Genomic DNA, 23,217 nt, shown 5'->3' on the forward strand with positions numbered 1-23,217 from the left:
AAGGATGGTGATGGTACTTGGTTGGGATAATCTGCTGAAACTTAAATGTGGTTCCCACATAGCGAGAAGGTAAAGGACTAAGTATATTCGAAAGCACAAAGCTTTGAAGGAAAGGAAAGGACAAAGAATAATCTGTGCATTACATATACACAGTGATGCAGGATTACAACAACATACTTAAGTCAACAAAGAAACACTGAGTACACTAAGATGGCTGCTATGGGGCAGAAATGGGCATAAGGATTCAGGAAAAACATTTCAACAAGGAAGCTAAAGAATGAGAGGGGCTTCCAGGGACCAGTACTGGCCAGAAGCTGAACAGCAGGCTGTCAGGTGACCAGCAGTTAGTGGTGAGCAAGCTCCAAGGCTCACATACATGCATCTTTACTGTTCCCTAGGACACACTTGTACAGTTCCACGCTTCCATTCTGATAATCTTAAACCTGGTTTGAAACTGACTTAAGATTCTACAACATTCTCCCATTGGTGACTTACGTTCTCCTTCACCTCTGACTTGGAAGCCAATCCCTGCTCTAGTGAATTTCACAAGTGAGGGAGACTGGTAGGCAAAGCATTCTGGGTGGTGCGTTGAGCAACAATGGGCCCTATGAAGACCAACAGTCAAGAGTAAGGGTGGCCAGGGCAGAGCATCTGCCATACTGAGAGGAGATGCTGGTGACTAGTATAACATGTCCAGAAGGGTGCCTCCCCAGATGATGCTCCTCTGACTGGAGGCCGTCCAGCAACTCCCAACGACTGCTGCTGCCAGTGTTGTGGCAGTATCGGTGATGTGGTGGCAAAGGCCCCATCTTAACCTGGACCTGCTGCAGAGCAGGCAGAAGCTAAGGTGCCAAACAGGAAGTTACCCCTGACAGCCTCTGGCCTGGGTATCCAGCTGTTCAGGTCTAGACTCAATATAGCCTGCCTGCTCCCACTGTCCACAATATTCTCCAAGTCACTTCCCTGAGTTACTCCACACCTTCTTCTCAGACTCTGGGTTCCCCTGATATCACCACCTGTTCCACCCAGGAGTTCTAGGCCTTCCCTTGGAGCCAGCTGCTTCAGCGGACCCATTCAAGGCAACCTCATACTGGCCCGCCCCACCCATAAGCAAGAGGATGATGGCCTGGGCATGACCACCCCTCACAGTTACTAGCAAATGGCTATCTTTCTGGTGGCAGCTTACACACCAAAGAGCCCATGTGATGTATGGACAGACTGCACTGTGAAACTACTGCATCATAAACCACCTGGAAGACACCAGTGTCCTCACCAGCCCTGCCTCACCCTGTTTCTGGCCACTGGTCCCCATGCTTCTTGTGCTTTCACCTCCTGTGGTCCCAGAGCTAGGGCAGCTGAGCTGTGGAAAACCAAATTAGGAGCAAGGCCAAGCAAAGGGTAGAAACAAAGGGGGAAAATGCCTCTATGAGATGACTGCTCCCAGGAGATAGGATGAGGGAGGCCAGACCACACTCTGGCAACTGCTGGAAGAAGTTCTGGATGTATTTTAGGGAATGGGCCCCTGATGCTAGGGCCTTGGGTAGGCTGTGGATCAGGATTTTCCTCTGAGCCCACCAGGATGGCCTCCATTCAGGTGAGCCTTGACTGCAAGACTTGGTATGGAATCCAGATGGGGAGAGTCTGGTGGGCGGAACAGGAAATGCATAGCAGGAAAGCGAAAGCATCTAGCCTTGGTCAGCATGAGCTTCAGCAGCACATGGCATCTCAGGTGACACCTGCATGGGTGGCTCTCAGCTGCACAGCTTCAGGCTGCTGATACGAGGGAACAGGGCTGTTTTTTAGAGCATGCTTTGGGTCTTGGATGGGTCTTCTGCCTGCATGGCAGCCCCTCTCTTAATTTCCTCTCATACTAGCAGAACGTGCCTTCTAGTGGCTCACTGAAAAAGAATGCTCTAGAGATAGATTTCCTGAGCTGCAGATTCTTCCACTCCACCCTGCTGCTCACTGGCAGCCTACCTGGGTGAAAACCTCAGGAAGGAAGGGATGAGCCTCAGAGCTGGTCTTGTGCCATGCTGAGAAACCACCCTGGTCACCTCATCTTAGTCCCCCCAGTGGTTGTTTTCAAGCATTCCTCTGGTGCTGCCTGGTGTGGGTGTTCCCACCCTCTGGGGCACTGCAACCCAACTCATACCCTTCACTTCTGGGTCTATTTGGTGAACCACTCCAAAGATGCATTCCCACCACTGTTGCTTTCTTGGCACCTCTATGACTAGAACCCTGGTCCTCTCCTTCCTCTTCCCTACTGTACAGCTGTCCTTTTGCTCCACTTCTGGGATCTTCTAACCCAGGACTTCCTCCTTCTATGACAGTGCTTTGTTTCAAGTTCTCTGACCATCCTATATGTTCTCCTTGGCCACCACACTTGTCCACATTGCAGGGATGCAGGGCCTTCACTCTTTAAGGATCCTGACAACAGTTTTGGTTGACTCCTGCCCTTCCCACCCGGCTTAGCCTCAGTCTCCAGCCACATGGCATGTATAATTCCTCAGGAACCTGAGAGTTCCCAAGCAGCCTCTCCCATCGTACTAGTAGCCTCAGTGAGAACCAGTGGAGGATGAGGGCAGGATCTCTCCTTATTTCCTGACTGGGCATGGTGGAGAAGGGTCCGCCTACCCTAGCTGGCCACACACAGCCTGAGGCTGCCCCAGATGCATGGTCCATGGGCTGGAAACACCACATGGGTGAGATCAAACCCAGTAGGGAAGTCAGGAAGGTCTTGAATACCTAGAAGTTTCTTACTGTCCAGTTTCTGCCTATTGAGGGGGTTTGTGCCATAGAGGAGTGTGTGAGCTTCCGAGTGTACTGTCTGCAGCTCCTCCAGCGTGGCCTTCCGTCCGCGGATGCACTGTGGGGACACAAGGTTGAAAGTATACTCACATCTCTGTGTTGCTGCTAGCTCACTGACAGACATGCCATTGCCCTAAAGGAAACTTGGTTCCCTATGTGAACAAGCACACAATTATTGGATTATTGCAAAATAAAAAGCAAACATCATCCAATACAATATTAAAAAAATATTTAAAAACATTTTACAAAGCTTGCATTTTAATTATAGCTTTGAAAAACATTTAAAATAATAATTCCAGCCTTCAAAGTGTTACCTTCACTGTCACACAAACGATTTGGCAACAAATTATTACTTTGCTTTCCACTGCCAGGGTCTAGTCTTAAAATAGTGATGAACTGCCAAAGGCAGTGTGAGCTGCTTTGCGGGAGTTCATGCTGGAGAGGAGCTAGAGCCACTATTCCTTGCTGCATGGTAAAGCAAGGGGCACTGTGGCCCTTCTCAGCTGCACGCTGGCATACTACAGGAGAGCTGTACATGTCTTGGGCAGGGGGGGCTACTGGGGAGTCCTGCTTTTCTCTGCAGTTTGGAAACTTCTCTAATGAAAATTTATGGGGTATTTTTTAGATATGCTCCAGAAATTAACAGAAAAATTAACTGTTCTTCAGTTGAGCTATTTACTTAACTTATTAAGAGGACAGTAGTTTATGACACAAATTAAGTCTTTTATTTGAAATGGCTCCCTGAGGGCCAGGCTAAGGCAGGGATAGTCAACACTGCTCTGGTGGCCTTGGCCTGTTTTCATGGAGCAAGGCATGGTCTCCTCCTCCTGATCACTCAGGTTGCCCAACACCAACTGACCTGTAGGTCTTGCTGTCCACAGCTGAGTGAGCCTCATGGGTGGGCTGTACTGGTGCTCGTTACCCACGATGTGGGCCTGGAGCTGCTCTCAGGCTACTAACAGCCTCTGAACACAGACTTTGCTGCAAGATGCTCTGCACTTCAAGGACTAGTCCAGGCAGGGCAGAAAAGGAAGGGAGTTGACCCAGCAATGCCCTGGGCTGGGGAGGTCCGATCTGGGGAATTCCTTTTTGATCATTACCATCAATTCCATAAAAATCAGCTCTTCCCTGTTAAACTACCTTGTGCAAAAGAGAAGAGGCAGTCCCTTCCAACCATGGAAAACCAGCCTACGATCCTACCCACACCTGACTTTATTTCTACCGTAGGCAAGGTGAGAGGGATACTCCGCAAGATGGGTCCTTGACAACTGCTGTCACCTGCCCCTTGCTTCCTTTGTCTCCATGTAACCGGTACACACAGGTGTGGCCAGTGCCACATTCTGTCTGGATAGTGTAGGCAGGCCATGCTTTGAGAGGTTGCGGGGAGGGTACAGTCCTGATATGAGGAAAGGGCAGGTCATGCTACATACTTCAGGGAAAGAAGGGCAACACATGTATCCCTCCCCACTTAGAGGCTGGCCTTTGGATGAGAGCCTCAATTGCAACAACAGAGATTTAAGTTAGACAAAAGGAAGAGCTTCTAAACTAGAGTAAATGTTAAAATGAAGAATAAAAATACCCATCCTTACAAATACATAAAACACAGCCAGAAAAGATACACGACCTAACTATTGAAAGCTTTGGGACATCAAGACTACGTGGACAATGCAAGCATGGTGAAGAAAATTTCCTGGGACTACTCAAGTGTAATAAGGTCTGCCTTCCCTTTGCTTGGAAGCCTGTCTATTATTTCTGCCTCCCCTCTAGTTCCTAAGCAAGCACACACTTGTTCCTTACAGCAGGGAGTCAGGAGGTACCCTGTGGTGTCTGGGGCTCTACACATCTGACATCAAGCCCTCTCTGCCCTGTCCCCTCCTTCCTGGCAGCTGTGCTTGGAGGCAGGAGGTCAATATGCTTGAGCCCCCAGCCTGGAAGCTAAACAGGACTCCAGTCCTGAGCCCTCTATGAGAAGGCGGGTCAGCAGTCCAGTAGGGCTTTGAGGATTTGGAAACTCTTGGGAGGATTTCACAACATGCATGGCTCAGACCATAGAGATGCCTGACTGGCTGTGAGTTTGGTCAGGAGGTAACTACAGAGAAGCTGGTCACAGCTCTGGCTTTACAAAGACCTTCCTCCAATCCACAACCCTGACCAGTATGCTGACCCCACATGGCAGTACAAGGAGAGAAGTCCACCCAGAGTAAGCACAGACTGGAAGGCTTGGGCTCCTGAGCCTGGGGTTCACCACAGCACTGTTTACCTGGCTTTTCATTTACCAGGTGCCAACTCCAGTGATCTGTGTTAAGGACCCAGGTGTTTGGCTCTGCCATCTCAGGAAATGGTCTGACTGGGAGTCTGGTAGGGCACACAGTTCCCCGGGTTGTGTTAACATACAGGATCCCCCTTGGACCAGGAGAGCAATGCAAAGAAGCTCCTCAGATGTAGGATTGGGGCATTCATATCCAGGGACGTTATCCTTAGTGTTACTGCCACTGCGGTGGGTCCAAGTACCCTTTTCCCTCCAGACTTCCCCTCTTTATAGTTCTGAAAAATATGCTCTTGATCCACACAGGCAAAGGGGAGGCGGAGCACTCTCTCATGTGTTTACACTTTCTCAGTCCTGCCTGCCTCACTTTATGAATGAGAAACCCCTCCCAGACTTCTACCTCAGTGGGCCCCAGGGAAAGAGTGGCTGAATTAGTGAGGAGAGTGGCAGCTATTAGTGAATGCAGGGAACTTCAGGGTGCGTTGGAAGGGGCAAGAAGTCTGGTCCATCCTGTGGAGCCAGCTGGATGAGGAAGGAGAGTTTTCTTCATGGCCTGCATCTGCTGAGCAATGCTGCCCCCCAGTGGCACAGCCACCATGGCCAGATCCCAGAAGTAGATACCCATGGCCTCGTCTTGGCTTCACCCAGGCACTGTTCATCATCCCCTCCCCAGAGGGACTTCAGGAGAGAGTGGGGGGACTGATGTTGGACCCATCCCCAGAAAAATGATGCATGACCACAAAAGTGGTAAAAGACACTGGGATAACGTGAGACAGAGACTGACCTAAACTCTGGAACACAACAGCCTGTGGGGGTGAAGCAGTGGACTCTTGATTTCTCTTGAAATCAGACACTAACTGCACCAGGAGCTCTGAGGCACTCTGTATCACAGGGCAGAGTCGCCACCACAGCTCCAAGGAGGGATCTGTTGGGCTTTGCATAGCCCCTGGGGACCTGGCCCAGGTAGATGCCCAGGACTACTGGAGGAACAGATGTAGATGGTTCTTGGTGTGGGAAGGGGACATGGCAGGTCATGCCTGGTGGGCCTTCTACGCAATTCTGGGAGGTAGGCAGTGCTAGTGCCAGTGCACAGAAGGGGAAATGAAAGTTGTTCAGGCTACCAGCTCCAGGCCATGGGAGCCCTTCTCTCTATGCATGCACTACAGCAGGGGTTGGTCCCTGTACCTCGGGGCTCAAGATCCCTTAACACCCAGACAATGGTTGGGTCCATTCATGGATATGCCACTCTAGCCTGCCAAGAGGCCCAGGGAACCTCAACATGTTCTTAGATCAGTCTTTTCTCCCCTTGGGACAGCTGTGTTGTGGCCAGGTGAGGGGTTGCTGAGCAGGCCCACTTTTCTCTTGAGTCTCTGGGTCCTGTCTTCTACGTGAGGCTAGATGCATGTCAGGCAGCCGAGGCGAGCTAACACTTGATGCTAGGAATCACTTGTCCAGGGAAGTGAAAGGAAGAAAGTCAGCAAGGATAAAGTGGGTAAGAGACAGTTATGGAGCATCAGAAGGGGCACAGGAGAGAGGTGATTGAGAGGTAATGTGCCCTCATGGGCTCATGTGCTTGAAGCCTCATCCATAGTATGGTGGTACTGAGCCTGGGGGACCAGTACCAAGGGTGGGGATTCCATCCTCAGAAGGGACTAAGCCCAGGTCTTGTGTGAATGAGCTAGCTCTTTATAGGTGTGGGTTGTTATAAAGCAAGGCTGCTCCTTCTACACGCAGAAGGTTCCCTTTCTGTTTCTCCACCATGTTGTGACACAGCTGGTATCATTGGTGTCAATGGCTGATGCCATTATTTGGATCTTGTAGCTGCCAGAACTGTGAGTCAGATCAACACCTTTTCTTCATGAAGCCCTCAGCCTCAGCTACTCTGTCATAGTAAGAGAAAATGCACCAGGACAGGCTTCATGGCAGAAGGCCTCCTATTCTCCCACAGTATGGACAGCAATCCTGGAAGTTGCTGGGCAATGCTGCCCCCTCAACCTGCTGTGGCCCCTGAGCAAGAGAGCACAGCAATGGACACTGAATAGAGCAGGCTGCAATGGGCACCTGCAACAGTGCCCAAGGCAGCGGGACACTGCTCCCCACAGGCCAGTCATACCTCGCACTTGCCACGGAGGCCAGTCTCCTGCAGGCGGGACCAGATGCTCTGGATTCTCCCAGCGTGCTCAGGGTGGCTGTTGGTGTTCCCACAGGTGCACTGGTGCTTCAGCATCAGTGTGTCGTACACAAGGCCTGCAGTGAGACAGAAGCAGGTACAGTCAGAGCAGGTGCCCAGAGCTGGGCGACCATTCCCAAAGGTTGCCCAGGAAGGTGGCAGAACATCCCCAGAAGGGAATGGAGTGAAGGGCAATTCTTAAAATACCAAGTTCACTCCTTCTCATCCAGCTAGGCCCGGACGAAACAGACAAAGGCAGAGTGAGGCTGTGTGATTGGCTGGCCTATCACTCAGGCTCCTTAAATCACCCAATGTTCCCACCTGGGAGGTGTGCAGCCACAGCAGGGGGCCAGGTTGTGGAGAAAAAGGTGAAAAGAAGGCCTCCCCTAGGTCAGATCTTATAGGCTGAGGTCCATGCGGCATTCATGATGCAGAGGACTGTGCTTTTCTCTTGGCCTCAAACAGCACAAGTCTATTTGGTCATGGACCAACTTCTGTATTAAGTCAATCTGGTGGGTTGGGAACTGCCAAAGCTACCAAATGGTCAAAGAACCACAAGACTCAGGTCCTGTCCTGGAGATTTCCAGAGAGGGCAGGATATATGCACGAGAGGGTGCAAACACAGGTCCCTGAGCACACCCACAAGCACAGAGCTCAGAATCTTGCTGGTCACATGCTGCAGCCAGCATTGATGGGCCCTGGCAGCTCAGCAACATGAAAGTCCAGAACTCTCCAAGAGGTCACCTGCTGACTGTTCTCAGAACCAACAGGGCTGGCAGCTGGGGTTCCACTGCAGGGAAAATGGGTGACACACCCAGACTGATGAGTGGCTGATGCCATTGTCATGGCTGGATTGGGGAGGAAATACCATGGAGGAGCTTGTGTCTTGTCTCTTTGAGGCAAATCTGAAGACAGGTGGGAAAGCAGGTGGCCTGGTGAGCAGCAGGCCATGTTATTCCATGACAAAAGGAAGTGGCCCTAGTGACAGTGGGCAGGAGGGCTAGCTGCTGAGCCAGAGGCCGTCTGCATTCTGTTTTCAGTTGTTCTCCCAGGGACATTTAAGGGGGAGGCTGGGCTGGATGGACAGACACCCTGGGCAGCACGTCAGTGACAAGGGGGATCTGTTGGTTATTACGTGCATGTCTAGATTGAGAAAGGTGAAGCACTATGAAAAATGTGGGCTCTGGCAGCAGACTCATGGGCCGCCACTTCTAAGAATCTGATGCTTGTGCTCTTGAACTTGGAAAGAGGCTTGTCACCCCAAGGTGAGCAGAGACTCAAGGTGTCCTACTTCTTGAGGGAGCAGCTGGAGGCCTGGCCTGAGCATGTATTAGTTCTGTATCTTCTGGCTCAGTCTTGTGTGAGGGAGTCAGTCCCTGCACTTGAGGAATTCTGGAGGCAGAAGCAGAGCTGAGTGCTAGAAAATGGGACGTTGATAAAAATAACAGCAGGGTAGGTGCAGGTTTAGATGGCTGAATGGGTGCAGAAGCATAGTCAGTGCACCATATCGACCAGGGTGAAGGCAAGAGGGTATGGTCAGGAGTTTGAGATGGCAATACATGCAGGTGTATATGGACACACACACGTCAGTGTACGAACAATGTGCTGTGTGCACTGTTAAGAGCAGTCCAATAGTCACCAGGATGAAACAATGAGCACAGGGCTGGAGCCCATGAAGTGGGAACCACTGTTACTGCCTTTATAGACAGCAAAACTGCAGCACAGAGACGAGAAGGTGCCCAAGTTTGCACAGCTGATATGGAGCAGAGCTGCCAGCAGCCGTCCAACAAGAATGAACTACACAGATATGGGAAGGTAGCCAAGAGGGTGTGAAAGACTAACCACCACACAGGTTCAGGGAACTCTCAAACATCTCTGTCTGTCAAATAAATCATGTCAGCATCTATCTGTCCATCTGGCTTGCAGAGAAATACATTCCCAACAATGGGCTGCCACAGGAGAGAGGGACAAGGGCAGTCATTTTCCAAGGATTTCCATCATGTTTGTTGTTCTGATGAGGTGTTCTGATTTATCATAACTTTGAGAAAGTAGTAACAAAGACAAACCAAGAAGGGCATCGACAAAGAGAGGCCCACCTAGAGTCTCTTCTACCAGTCACAGAAGATCCTGTTTAGTGTGAGTCACCACCGTGGTGTCATGGCAGGCTCTCCCTTGTCTGGCCTGCATTCTTTCAAGAACACATTAACTTCAGTCAACAGCCAAGGGCTTGTGGAGAGGTCAACTCCACTTTCTGTTTTTTTCTTTATGAAAAGCACTTCTGGATAATTACTACTGAATTTTTTCTCTGAGTATCAACAGTTTCCTTCTAAAAGGAAACTGTTATGTCACACATATACCCTTCTATGGCTGAAAAGAATTCAGCCATATTTGCAGTATGCAGAAAAACAAGATGTCTTATGAGACTTATGAGGAAGGGCTCACTCCTGACTTCCAGTACCTATCTTCCAGGAAGAAGCAAAGGTACCTGCTGGAAAATGAATGGGATGGTGGGCAGATAAGATACCACAGGAGGGGATGGTGCAGAGATTTGTCCCAGGGATTCATGAGGCTTTGCTCTTGCATGGCTTTCAACTGCCTAGTGTGGCAACATTGCCAGTAAGTTACTGGGGCCTCAAAGCCAATGTCACACATATACCCTTGGTTTAGGGAGGAAGTAAATGGAAAGGAACAATTCCACTATTCCTGCTGACCAGGGATGGGACCTGGGAAGCCCCATGCAGACACATGAATTGGGAATGATCTCCGCCGAAGACTAGGATTCTGTGGGAAGGTGAAGGTGAGGGCTCAGCCTGTGCTGAGCCCCAAACTAACAAAATCAGGATGTGCCCCACAGCTGAGTGTGACCACTGGGCGCAGGGCAGCACCAACAGGCCACCTCCACTCTGAACAGCTCCCCCCAACCTCCCCGTAGCATGTACGTGGCCCATCCGCTTGTCACGAGGCCAAGTGTTACCTGTGGTGAACCTTGGCTTGGTGGGGGGTTCCTGAACCGACATGGGGAACGTGGCGGATGCTGGGGATGACTGTGCCCGAGACAGAGGCCTGTGGCCACCGAATGACACAGGGATGCCCGCAGCCTCCATGGATGCCTGGAAGTTCCTCAGCTGGTGGATCCGCTGCTGCTCCAGCAAGAGGGCTTGCTGCAGGAGGAAGGGGCTGTTGGTGAGTGGAGTGTTGTCTTTTCCCACTGCCTAGCTGAAAGGCCACTCACATCCCAATGGGACCCTGGGACTGGCTGAGGTATGTGTTCTCCATGGAAAGCGAAGTGGTGAGGCAGAGGTAAGGCCTCCAAGGCCACATGCCCAGTACCCTAGAGGTAGTTCCTTCCCGCAACTCCCAAAACAGCTGTAGAGGGACAGCTCAATGTCCTACTCTACAGGCCAAGAAAGCAGAGTGCCTTCTTATCTATGGCCCCCCCCAAGTCCTGTCTGAGTTTGGATGAACAAATCCTATGACCTAGAAAACCAGGTCCACAAATCCCAGCTCCTCATGAGAAGCAGGGCCCAGTCCTGGGCTGCTGATCACAGGAAGAACGCTTCTCCACCCAGGCTCCAATCTTCCTGCCCTCAGAAAGAAGGGTCAGAACAAAGCAAGACGCAGAGCACAGGGACACAGGAGGAACTAGTGAAGAGAGCCTGGCACCTCCTGTAGGAGCATGGTCACTGAACCACTTAGCCCTCCCCACAATGCTCTTAACCCAGCTCACCTCTGACCATGGTGGACTTGACCAGCTTAGTAACCAACTCTCCTGACATGCATGGTTTTATATATATAATTTGTTTTTGGCAGTTCTGGGGATGGAACCCCAGGGTCTTACCCATGCAGTCAAGTGCTCTACCACTGAGCCACAGCTCAGCCTATGCATAATTTCTGAAGAAAACTTGTGTGTGCTCTACAAACTACTACCTGTGCCAGCAAGTTCCCTGCTGAGGAGTTCTGCTTGTTATTCTCCAGAGAAGACAGCAAGCAAGTGTTCCCAATGTGTCTTATGCTTCGATGCTACACGGTCCTTTCCCTAAGCAATGTAACATCTGTAACATCTACCAGATACCAGCCCTACAATTAGCTACTGAAATACTCTGCATGCTGTATCTGGGTGATAGTGAAGGGTTCACATCCGCACAAACTCTTGAGGGCCTACTCTAGATAATGCAAATGATGCCCTCTAGGGGCCTGTCTACCCAGAAAAGGGGACAGCCCTGGCCAGAGATTGTCCTCTATGTCTGGTCGTAGGAGTTGCAGGCTTTCTTTGGTCATCCCGGCAGTTCTACTGGATTTTGAAAAGCAATGTTTAGAGTGAGGGGTTCTAAGCAAGTAGCTCTATAAATCACACAGGCCACCTCTGATCAAGACAGAGGAAAGCAGCCCAGAGCCGGTAGCTGACAACACACATAGTTCAGTCTGCTCCTGTTCGATAAGTTCTGCAGAATCGAGGCTGATGGCTTGTGTTGCCGCTGCTGCCTTGGTGCTCTAAGGAACAAATCCATGCTCACCCACAACTTTAGGTAGGAATGGAAGCAAACAGGTAAATGAGGAGGTTCTGGAGAAGTGGAGAAGCAGCTTTGGGCACATGCTAGGGCTGTCACAGGATCAGGGAGAAACTCAGCTGGGCAGCACCACAAGTCCAGTGAGCAGAAAATGGACAAACTAGTGGCTCCCATGCCCCAGACACAGCCCCTAGGCATTGAGCGTCACTGCTTAAGGTATAATTAAATTCCACTTCTCCTGCTCCCCTGGCTCATTTCCTGATTACCAGGCACAAGTAGTCTCCCCGTGGCACTCTGGCATCTAATCCAAGACTTCTCATTCGCTGACTGGCTGAAGCACTGCTGTAGAGTCAGCAGGGCTTTGTTTTGTTTTATTCTTTTAACTTTTCTATTTTTTGTGGTGCTGGGGTTTGAACTCTGGGCTTCATACTTGTTAGGCAGGTGCTTTACCACTTGAACCACACATCCAGCCTGAGTTTGCAGTTTTATTTTTCACTGGAAATTAACAAACAATTTACTGAATTTTTTTCATCAGTCCTTTCTGATTTTGGTTATTGTGCATGGGTGTTCCAGTGTCTTACTGGCAGTGCACATGCAAATCAAACTGTCTTTCTGGATCTGTAAGTCTGGTCACTAGTGTCTCCTTGGCTCCCAAAGGTCCTGGATTCTGGTCAGACCCTGCTTATCTTTTTGATTAACTAAGAAGCCAATTTTCCTCTCCCAGCTTTAGCAGTTATGCCGAATCCTACTGATGCCTGGCTTTTACATTAATCTATAGCACACAAGACCTCAGGGCAAATGGTCTCTGGGAATCTAGAGAATCTAGAGAGTTTTCTGGAGAGCAGGTACATGAACATCCACAGAAGGCCAACGTCCAATCTGCCTGAGTATGGAGTGTGAAACAGAAATACATCCACCTCTCTCACCCACCAGGAAGATAGTGGAGGCCTGAGACAGTGGAGTGTCAAGTGACTCATGTAGTACCCTGTCCAAGGGAGCCCAAAGGTGGTTGCTGAAGGCTGGCCTGCCTACTCTCCCTGCCTCGCACCTGTCTGAAGAGCAGTTCCTGCTCTGTGGGCGGACGCTGGCCTGGCTCTGCTTCTCGCACAGGCTCTGCCTCCTCCTCGTCACTCTCAATGGGCTCCTGCTTCACCTGGACACCAGCAAGTGTATGAACCTCCTTCTGCCCTGGGAGCCGGTCCAGGAAGGGCTCGTCCAGCAGGGCCTGGTGCTCACGGAGCTCCTCCTCTGTCTCTTCGGGGTGGCTCTCAGGCTGCCGGGCTGGCTCACTAGGTTTGGGGATAATCTGCAATGCAGGGGACACAAACAAAGTTCAGACAGAGGTCATCAAACAGCCCCTCATACACTTGGCACTTTAGGAAAGCATCGCAAAGGACCTATGGTAACACTGTCACTCTGAGGCAGGGATGACTGGTGCTATTCATTAACTCATACAATCTGGACCCCGTACTATCACTGTGTGGAGGAAATGATGCCAGCAGAGCCCCAGCCCAGGGACAGCAGACTGGCACCTGATGTTCCTAAAGTACTTCATGTGTACCAGGCGTGGAGAAACTCGAGCCAGTCACAGATGTTGGCCCCATGTGAAGAGTAGTGGGTATGCGGGGAAGGCCTCTGCTTCACACACAGCCACAGTTGTTGAGAACCCTTGTCCCTTGCTCAGCCAAGCTGCCCAGAGGGACACACTAGAGAGTTGGTAGAGAACTCAGAAGAAGGACAGAGGCAGACATGGAGTGCTGCAAAGTCTGAACTGGACAAGAGAAGCCTCATGAGGACGTTCCTGGAGGAAAGGACTGACTAAGCTGCTGACTTCTGCCAGCTGTGTTAAGTCCCAAACCAATGCCTCCTCTGTACATTCACTCTGTGTGCTGACTACGGAAATGATGTCAGTGGGGCCCTAGCTGGGAGCAGGTGCCAAGTTCCCTGGGACCTCAGTGGACCTTTATAAAGGAACCACACTACTGTGGAGAATGCATCTTATGTGGACAGCCTGGTATGTTACCTCAAAATGCCAGTCACAGAAGCAGAGTGGGGCAAAAGGGGGAAATGGAGGGAGACGCTGGCCACTGGCACATTGTCCCTGACAAGACAGGCAAGTTCAGGGGATCCAATACATAGTGTGGTGACAATGGACTCGCTGTGTGTGTGTATGTGTCTGTGTGTATAGATCATGGTGACGATGGCACTTGCTGTATGTGTGTGTGTACAGATCATGTTACATGGGACACGATGTCCCACCATGTAAACATGCACAGTCTTGGCCCACCTGGAGACAGCTAGGAAGAACCCAGTTCACACAAGCCAGCGGCCAGCCGTCTACTTAGCTGTTGCAACAGACCCCTCTCACCAGCTTAACAAGAACAAATTCTAAACATTTCACTTGCTGTTGTTGAGATTTGTGAACTCCCTTGCTCCTGCACACGGGAGCCCCTGACCCTCAGCATGGCGGGAGCAGCAGACGGGAGCCTGGTGGGATCCCATTCTGCCCAGCAGGGGCACTGAGCAATCCTGGCCTCCTGGGCCTCTCTGGGTCTGGCTCTTGAGGATCCTTGGCAGGGAGGTCACTGGTATTCTTGCATATTGCTGCCCAAGGGCTTGGGATGGTCTGACTGGTAACAGAAGACGTAGCCTGGGTGGATGACAGAGCTCAGTGCTAAGGGAGGAGGGAGGGAGAGCAGGGAGATATCTTGAAAAAACCTGAGAAAGCTCCTGGAAGAAGGTTCCAAGACAGCCAAGTGGAGTCATGGCACAGAGATGGGTAAGGACCAGGAGGAAGAAATAAGGGCAGCCAGAATGGGTTTCGCCCTTCAGGAACAGAGGCTCTAATGTGCTGGAGGGCTACAAATGCAGGGATAGGGCTAAGGATGGGTAGGACAGATACCCATACCACAGAACTAAGAATGGAGACATGGGGGTCTAGAGCACAGAGCTAAGGATATGGGGATGGGATCCAGACTACAGGGCTGAGGACCAGGGCAAGGAGACCCAGCCATAAGGTTAAGGACAGGGAGGATGGGGGTCCAGGCCATTGGACTGAGGACAAGACAGGGTGGGGGATACGGAGGGCCTGACTTCAGGGTCAGGACATGGGGACAGTGGCTCAAAGGATTGCTCATCTGGTCCCGGGTGAAGAAGGGCAGAAGTGCAAGTACAGAGTTTGGCTAGACAGATTGAACAGTGAGTGGGGAGTCCAAGGAGTAGACCAGGGAAAGCACAGTGAGAAGTCCAGCAAGAAAGTTGGAGTGTGTTCTGAGATTTTGGAGATAGATAGGTCAGGGGATAAATACTATCAGAAACTAATAACCAGCCAGACAAAGTCCTTTCTGTCTTCTATGAGGTTAGACTTCTACAGTGTCTCACAATGTAAAATGCTCCAACTTAGAGGAGGGGTCATTTCCTCATGACTAGACTCAGGTTCCTGCTTCTAGGCAGGAACACTAAGGCTGAAAGATGATGGTGAGTTCCCTCAGAAACCTAGGGCAGGAGGCACTGGGATGCTGACTGCCCAAGGCCTCCTCTGTGGGGAGGGTGCTGGACGTGTCGACATCTGTGAGCACCTTCTACTTTCCATGCAGGACACTGGGAGGGCTTCAGGGTGGAACATCGGAGAGCTTTGGCTTCTTCATTTTTAATTTCCTATTCCTTCATCTCTACTGCCAGGCCAGACTCACTGGCTTCCTCTCCAAAGCTGGCCTAGGAGTGTGGATGGAAACATGGGTGCAGAAGCTTTACCCCTGAACCCACTCAAGCTGTGTGGGCATCACCTGCAGCCCTCACAGGCTGGGCAGAGGAGGAAGAGCTAAAGATAGCTAGGGCTAGCTGCATCTCTGCCTCAAGAGAGACAGCAGGCAGAGTAGCCTGGCCGGAGGTGGAGGCATGAAAGTCCCTCAAGGGTGCCTTTCCCGGGTGTCCTCGCAGAGCAGAGGACTCTGAGTCCCTCAGAGGAATCATGGCTCTGGGAACTCCATGGGGACCCTGAGATGGAGGCTTGGGGAGTACTGGCTCTTGCTGGGCTGTGGGTAGACACAGGCACACTTCACATCCCTAAGAGCCCAGAGGTTCCCAAGGGGGAGCCAAGCTCTCTCCAGAGGGTGCCTGGGAGGTATGTTACTGTGGCAGCAAGGCCACCCACGTCAGAGTCCTGTCAGTGATGCAGAGCAGACCCACGGCCCACAGCACCACGGCCACTTGGTCAGCACTGACGTAGGCATCAGTGTGGCCAGCCTCCCTGAGCTGCAGCCACAAAGAAATCCACTCCCCCACCCTGCCTCTTTGAAATTCAGCCCTGCCTCTCTAGGGCCAAGCTGTGGGTAGGCCCTCACCACAGAGCTGGCTTCAAGAGCTAAAGCTGGCTGAAGGCAATGTGGTGGGAGAGGCCGGCAGGGAGGAAGCAGCAACTCACCAACATGTCAGCTTTTGTTGTTCAGAGGTCTCTTGGACACCAGGACCCCCTTGTACCAACTGAGTGAAAACAAATGCCCCTCCATATTTAGAACAATAACTTTGTAAGAAGTCAGAGTACAGTGCAGGGCCAAAACCACACTGGCAAACGTGCTGATATTTAAAAACTCCTGGACTCACTAGCAATTTAACCCCCCAAATGAGCCCTAATTCTCAACATTCACGACTGAGAGTGTGGCACTGAGGGAAGCAGAGCTGACTCTGAGGCGCACACTCAAAGCCCTGGCCGTGTGAGAGTGTGAGAGTCTGGCAATCATGGGTTGCAGAATTGTTTTAACAACTGCCTTCAACTTGTAGTAGAGACACTTTCAATATCCTCTTTCAAGAGGAAGAAAAAGGCACTTCACCTAAGCATAACTTCCCACTTTATACAACCAGGCCTTGGCCAGGTTATGTCCAGAGATGGCAGTCAATAGAGGTTGCCTCCTTGCCAGGCTCAGAGCACCACTCACTAGGATGGCACATATTCCCCAGTAGGCTCCAGTCACTGCACAACTTTGAGGCATGCTGATGGCAAGGCACAAGACTCACATAGGACTAACCCCAAGCTAGGAGCAGCAGTGACCACCCAATCTGTAGTCACGGAGAAATGGGGGGAGCCAGCCCAGGTAGGCCTGTTCTGCAAATTGGGTTTTCACAAAAAGGCCATTTCCTGAACTGCAGAGCTCAGGAGAATTAGAGTGACCTCATAAGGCTAATAGGAACATGGCATGAGGATGGGGTGGCCTTTCTGTTCCAGTGACATCTTCAGGGCAGTGGAACTCTGAAACAGGCTGAACAAGCAATGGGCCAGGGAGCCCCACTGCATCAATCAGGTTGGGGATGGCCTTCAGGGATCAAGCTCCAGGAACAACCTCTGCAAAGACCAGGACAGGAACATCAGTGCCAGACAGTACCAGATAAGATCACTGTCTTCCTGGGCGTTCCCAGGAAAACATTAAATAAATGTTTCAATCAACTGTCATTTGCTACCATGCATCAATCATGTAACAAAATTCACTGAGATTACCTGACTTTTAAATCTCTCTTTTCAAGAGTACACCACACATGATGGGTGTTTCCTGTCTTCCTCAAACCTCCTACTGTATCATTCAGATGGTGACATGTGCAATTAACAAGCCTCGGCTGGCATTAGAGAGATGGATGTGGAAGTGCATCTGACACCTGGGACTACAGACACTTGGCAGGCAACTGTCTCACCCTTGGCAAGTTCCTGTACTGTGCAAATGAGGAGATGTTCAGCACCCCACTTCTGACATGCTCACTGCATGTGGCATGAGGGCCTGAGGGCCCTGCAGTGGGTGAGGAGAGCCCATGGTCGCAGTGCTGGGTGGGTAGGAGGGGCCTGGGTTTAGACTGTGCTGGGCATATGGGCTAAGGCAGCAGCCACTGGGATTAAGACACTGAGGACTCCTTGATCCTGTGCCTCCCAGCCTACAACAGAGAGCACAGTGGGGTGGATGTGGGGAGAAGCCACTCCTATCTTTAAGGAGCCTTCTCAAAACCGGTTCACCATTCTGGGAGTGTGAAATGAAGCCTTTGGCCATGCTGAGGGCTCTGTAGATGTCCTTCTGGGAGGGAGCCAAAGGGACTTGAGGGGAAACTGGGACCAGGCAGGAGTAAGGATCAGTGTCACTGCCCACAAGATGATGGTTGGTGCAGGGCAGGGGCTTTCCTCCTTATGACTCCACTTGTACTTGACCTGTCAGGAAAGCCTCTCCTCCATCTCTCAGAGAAGCAAGAGAGGCCCAGATCCTGATGACAGGGCCTGGCTTCAGTCGCACCCTGCCATGCTGTGCACCCTCACCTGCTACACAGATGTACTGAGTCTGCACACAAGCTCCAAGCAGCACTGTACCGCCCCAGGCTCCATGCTAGAGCACGTGCTTAGCTATTCCTTCCTTCCCTGTCTGTGGCTGTTCAAAGTTATCAGGGAATGAGGTGGGCAGCAAGGCACAGACCCACCTTGTTCATGTGCGCCTCACCTTCCCTTCTCCTGGTTCAAGGTCAGCAGGAGAGGGGGCAGGGGCAGACCCACCTTGCTGAGGTGTAGCTGCTGCTGCTGGAACTGCTGCTTGTGCTTCTCCAGGAACTGCTGGTGCTGCTGCTGGATGACCAGGTGCTGCAGGGCCTGTGCATTCTGTGGCAGGGGTGCTGACTGTGTGCGGCCCAGTGGGCGATGCTGCCGCAGCTTGTGGATGGATGGGGACACACGGTCTGCACCGACCAACGACTGTGCGTGGAGGGGCAGTGCCCCCAGGCCTGAAAGATACCAGTCTGAAGATAATATGGAGAAACAAACAGCAGAGGGGGAAGAGGAAGAAGAAAGGGGAGAGAAAGCTGTTGAGTAAGCAATGGAGACAATGGTGCACACCTGTGGACCCAGGTGCTTGCTCCTACAATGCCATAAGGTATCCTGCTAATGGCTTCACCCTAGCTACAGGCTGAGAGCCATAGGTTGCAGGAGGACAGAAACTTAGAAGCAACTCTTTACTAAAGATCAGGAATATGCAGTCTACCTGGGAGCTCTGTCCAAGGAAGCAGCTCCAGATCTGGACAGCGGCCTGTCTTTGGACTATCCACAATGTCTCCCACAGGGACCTCTATTTCCAGAGCCAAGGTGAAAGAAGGGCTGTTCTAGCTCTAGTTTGCACAGGCATACACATCACAGTCACCAGCAGGAGGAGGCGTCCGCAGCAGCCTACAGAAAGTTAGAGCTAAACTGACAGAACCTACAGTGATCAGACACCAAGCTACCTCTGAGACCTTGACCTTCACTAGGTTCCATCACAGGAACATTCACTGTGTTCCAAACATGGGGTGGATGCTGGGAGAGAAAGGGAGGATTGCAAGTGGAAGGAGGCAAATCTTCCCGCAGGAGCATGAGCCCAGCAAAAGACTGAAGTGCACTCAGAACTGCAGGCAGAGGCAGGCAAGTGCAGATGTGACACAACATGCAGACGGTGGAGGATGGGTGGCTGTGGAACAAGGGCAGAGCCAGGCCTGACAGGGCAAGAGCCTTAGAAAAGAGCATTCCACATGCTGCCTCTAGCTGGCCTGCTCGGAGTGGTGAGCAGGAAGTGAAGGATGTCCCCAGAGCAAGGACTGACTCCATGCTAAGGAGCTGGGCCTCTATGCCAGACCAGTGCCATGGGCAGTACACACTGTGATGAGGGGTTGTTTGCCAGGGAACCATGGTCACATATGAGCATCTGAGGTACGACATAATGATGAGAGACACATTTTCATTCTTGAGTTGAATGCTCATGTGGCTGGTGGCTTCTGTACCAGATGCTATTGCTCTAGATAACAAGCTTCTGAGAACAAATCTGGGCAGAAGGAACCTTGGTCAGAGGCTCCTTCTTTCAGGAGAACAGAGGAACCCAGTGAGACCCAGAATTGGGACTATGTGGCAAGGAGAGGGGAAGGGCCCAGGTGACGCTGGGAGAGATGGTGGGGCTGCAGGGGAAGAAAGAGCATGCAGATTGAAGGGTAATGAGAAGCCACTGCTGCAACCAGGAGAACACCACCAACAGGCCTATAGGTACCAGGTGCCTCCCCAGAGGAGCACACCACCTTTTAGCCTGTCACATTCTACGCTAGCACCTTGCTTCAGTCAGGAAAATGAGGCCTTCAGAAAACAAGGAGATTCTCCGAGTCACAAGAGTGGGTAAAGCTCAGGCATCTGGGGGAAGAGAAAGGAAGGGACCAAGTATAAAGTGAAGCTCGAGCACAGAGCACAGAGGCCTTCCCTGTGTCTTAGCTGACACCCAGGACTGGACACGCCACTCCCATGGAGACCAATGACTTGAAACAGGCAAATGCTCAAGGGAGACAAGAACACAAAATCAATTCCCTAAGGCCAAATGCACACATCTGTCAGGGTTCCACCCCACACGCAAGTCTGACCAAGTGAATGACGAGAGATCACAAGGCCAGCTCTAAGGCTAGTCCAGCTGTCGATTTTGAACCAATCAGTAGACGTTCAGGAAGCCAACCACTGAGTTAAGGATGGTGTGGGGTGGGGCTCTCCCTCATTTCATAAAAAAGCATTGTACATTCTCTCACTTCTGATCCCACACTTTTGTACTGTTGTCGCCATGCAAATTTCATAATGAGTTTCCTGTTTTTCTCTAAATTGCTATTTTTCTAGGCATAACCAGTCTCAGATGCTGCACATCTGTAGGTTTTGCTGCTGACAGATGCTGGCAACCTGTCAGGTCAGTTCTGTGCTTCAGCACTTGCTCGCCTGAGCCACACAGGAACCCCAGTCACGGGGCTGGTGAAGAGCTCGGGGACTCCAGTCACAAAGGCTCAGTGGCATACGCTTTTACTTGATTACCAGCTTTCCAGGTAGGACCTGGTTTCTTGCAGTAGTCAAGAAGCCCACCACACACAGGGACACACATACACAGAAACTGTCATGTAGACACAGGTGCTTTTTCTAGCCTCCTCCAAAAACCACACCAAGTTAAATGGCCTGGACCTACTGCCCAGAACTCGGGCTGCAGCCTGTGGCTGTGTGGTACCCACCTGTGACGAGGGGTGTCTGTGTAGGTGGCTGTTCCAGAAGGACCATGTGCTGCAACAGTGGGTTGTGAGCTGCCCCGCCATCCCGCTCTAGGGGCGAGGTGCTCAGGTACGGGGTGAGGTGGGTGCCAGGGAACAGGGAGATCCGTTGCTGGAGGGTTGGGAGAGCAAGTCTTTCGGCATCCTGCTGGCCTGCTGCACCCTGAAAGGCATAGCCAGAGACAAAGGTAACTGGGCTGCAGGTCCCATGATAGTCACCCATGCCAAGAAGACTCATGGAGGCCAACTTACAGCAGAAGGACCAGTGGCAGGAAGTCCTAAGGTGATATTGGGCAAGGATGGTGACGTGTAGAGAGGAAGTGGGGCAACTGAGCCTTCTCGAGTCACAAGTCTATGCGCCAAGCTGGTCTGCAGACAGAACACACAGACTGTTACAGTCTCTTATGGCCAAATATGAGCAGCGCACCCCAGGGTAGCAAGGCACACCCAAGGCAGACTGCACTGACGTGAGGATATGTACACCAGGTTGAACAAAATGTAGCATGTAAGAAAGTGCAAATTGTGAAGCATACCTCGAGTATGGAAACATGACTCAGTTCATGAGCTTATCCCTCCTAATAAGAGTTCTTTTGTCATCTTATCCATCATCGCCTTGTTTTTCAATTTGCTTATTTACCACAAAACTATCAGAAGAAAATCTAGGATAGTACATTCAAAAAGGTATCTTTATAGTTAGGAATGCCTTTCCAAACATAACATTAAAAGCAGAAACCAAAGAAACATCTGCTCTCAAGGCTGAGGATAGTGAAAGCAATATTGACAATGCAGAGGGAAGACTAAAGTTAATATGTAAAGAGCTAACCACTCAGTGAACAGTTAACAGTGAGGAAGTTGCACAGCAAGACGAATGACAAAGGAACTCCTACTAAGGGGAACAGATTCATGAGCAAGTAAGTACTCAACATTGCTGGTCATCTAAAAACATATTTAATGACTCATCACACTGGCAAAGACTTTTAAAAATGACAGCCCAGAAACAACAGCTGGGCACCGGTGGCTCAACACCTGCAATCCTACCTATTGAGCAGGCAGAGATCAGAAGGATCATGGTTTGAAGACAGCCTAGGCAAACAGTTCACGAGACTCCATCTCAAAAAAACCCAATACAAAATAGGGCTGGTAGAGTGCCTGCCTAGCAAGCAAGAGGCCTGAGTTCAAGCTCCAATACCAATTAAAAAAGAAAAAAATCAGAAACACATACAGCAGTGGATTATAAATTGGTGCAAGCTCTGTATGGCATTTTGGCAATCTGTGTTGGAAGCCTTAAAAGCTGAGCTGGCTTTGACCCTGAAACTCACTTGTAGGATGCAATGTGAAAGGAAGAGTCCTGAAGAAATGATTCCCAAGCACATGAGTCCTTGGCTGCAGGGGCACTACAGTGGCAACATGTGGCTTCTCCAGCTACATCAACGTTAAGTGACCTCAGGTATATTTACACACCAGGACCCACAGGAAGTCAGGAAACATCCTGGCTGTGGTCACTTGGACACTCATTTGTGACAGATTAAGTTGAAATCACAAATTATAGCATCACGTACTTTATAACATGGCTCAGACCACTCAAGCCTGAGCCTGAAGGGGAATGAGAAAGATGACAAACACAGGGCTGGCAGAAGTGCCCTGAGGACTTGAACTACTGCTCTCTGTAAGCTCTATATGTAGAACAGACAAGGTTCCCTCAAAACGACAGTGTTTCACTCACCACTCTCCCTACTTGGCAGGCCCGTAAGAAATGTATGCTATGTGAAAAGAACAAACAGTGTGGATGGACAGGGTTTGGGCAGACATCTACACAAGAAGTCACACTGGTAATGAATACAAGATCCAATTTTCCCTAGTTCTTCTCATAGCAGATTATACAACTAAGGCTGAGAAACATTTTCAGTACCTTAGAATTTCATTCCCAAGGAAAAAACTGTATGAGCAGAAAATTATTGCAAGTTATTGTAAACAATGGTGACCTGTGTAGAACTCTGGTTAGAAAACAACTTCCTTCCTTCTTGAGGCCACTGTCTCAGCTCATGTCAGTATCCTGTTGCCTCACGATGGTGTAGGGAACCACCTGGAAGCACTGGTGCCTTACCAATCTCCCTTGCTGTGAAGCAACTCAGAAGCAGCAGCCCTCTTCCTTGGGAGGAAACAACTGTGCCCTTTGCCCCAGAGAACAGCTCCAGCCACCTTTGGGTTTGCTCACAAGTTACACACACGCATGCATAAGTAATGACCAAGGGCTTCTAGGAAGTCTTTTTACTACACAAAATGTTTTTGTCAAAAGTATAAGAACTATCCCCAAGTTGTGCTTTAGAGAGGATGCTAGAGACTGCCAAAGACAGCTTGACTCTCTCATGATACGATTAGCTGGGAAGAAAATAAGTAGATTTCATAATATTTGC

The 23,217-nt window shown here is 50.7% G+C and overlaps 1 protein-coding gene across 21 annotated transcripts in view; it reads right to left on the minus strand.

The window, feature by feature from the left end:
* Hdac4 (histone deacetylase 4) overlaps positions 1-23,217 on the minus strand; it is a 289,492-nt gene that overhangs the window by 50,729 nt on the left and 215,546 nt on the right. For 17 of the 21 annotated variants that reach the window (XR_012447440.1, XR_012447441.1, XM_074072154.1 and 14 more), the window contains 7 exons: positions 21,056-21,172; positions 20,768-20,966; positions 18,273-18,511; positions 12,801-13,058; positions 10,219-10,405; positions 7,188-7,321; positions 2,746-2,866 (listed from right to left, as the gene is read on the minus strand). Coding sequence is in view for 19 of the 21 variants with exons in the window: in XM_074072154.1 (XP_073928255.1) it covers positions 2,746-2,866; positions 7,188-7,321; positions 10,219-10,405; positions 12,801-13,058; positions 18,273-18,511; positions 20,768-20,966; positions 21,056-21,172 (1,255 nt within the window). In the remaining 2 variants the exon portion in view is untranslated. The remainder of the gene's footprint in view (positions 1-2,745; positions 2,867-7,187; positions 7,322-10,218; positions 10,406-12,800; positions 13,059-18,272; positions 18,512-20,767; positions 20,967-21,055; positions 21,173-23,217) is intronic. The other 4 variants (XM_074072165.1, XM_074072163.1, XM_074072164.1 and 1 more) reach the window with 3 other exon arrangements.

Source organism: Castor canadensis, chromosome 4 (assembly GCF_047511655.1).
Source record: "Castor canadensis chromosome 4, mCasCan1.hap1v2, whole genome shotgun sequence".
In the NCBI taxonomy this organism is placed as follows: Eukaryota; Metazoa; Chordata; class Mammalia; order Rodentia; family Castoridae; genus Castor; species Castor canadensis.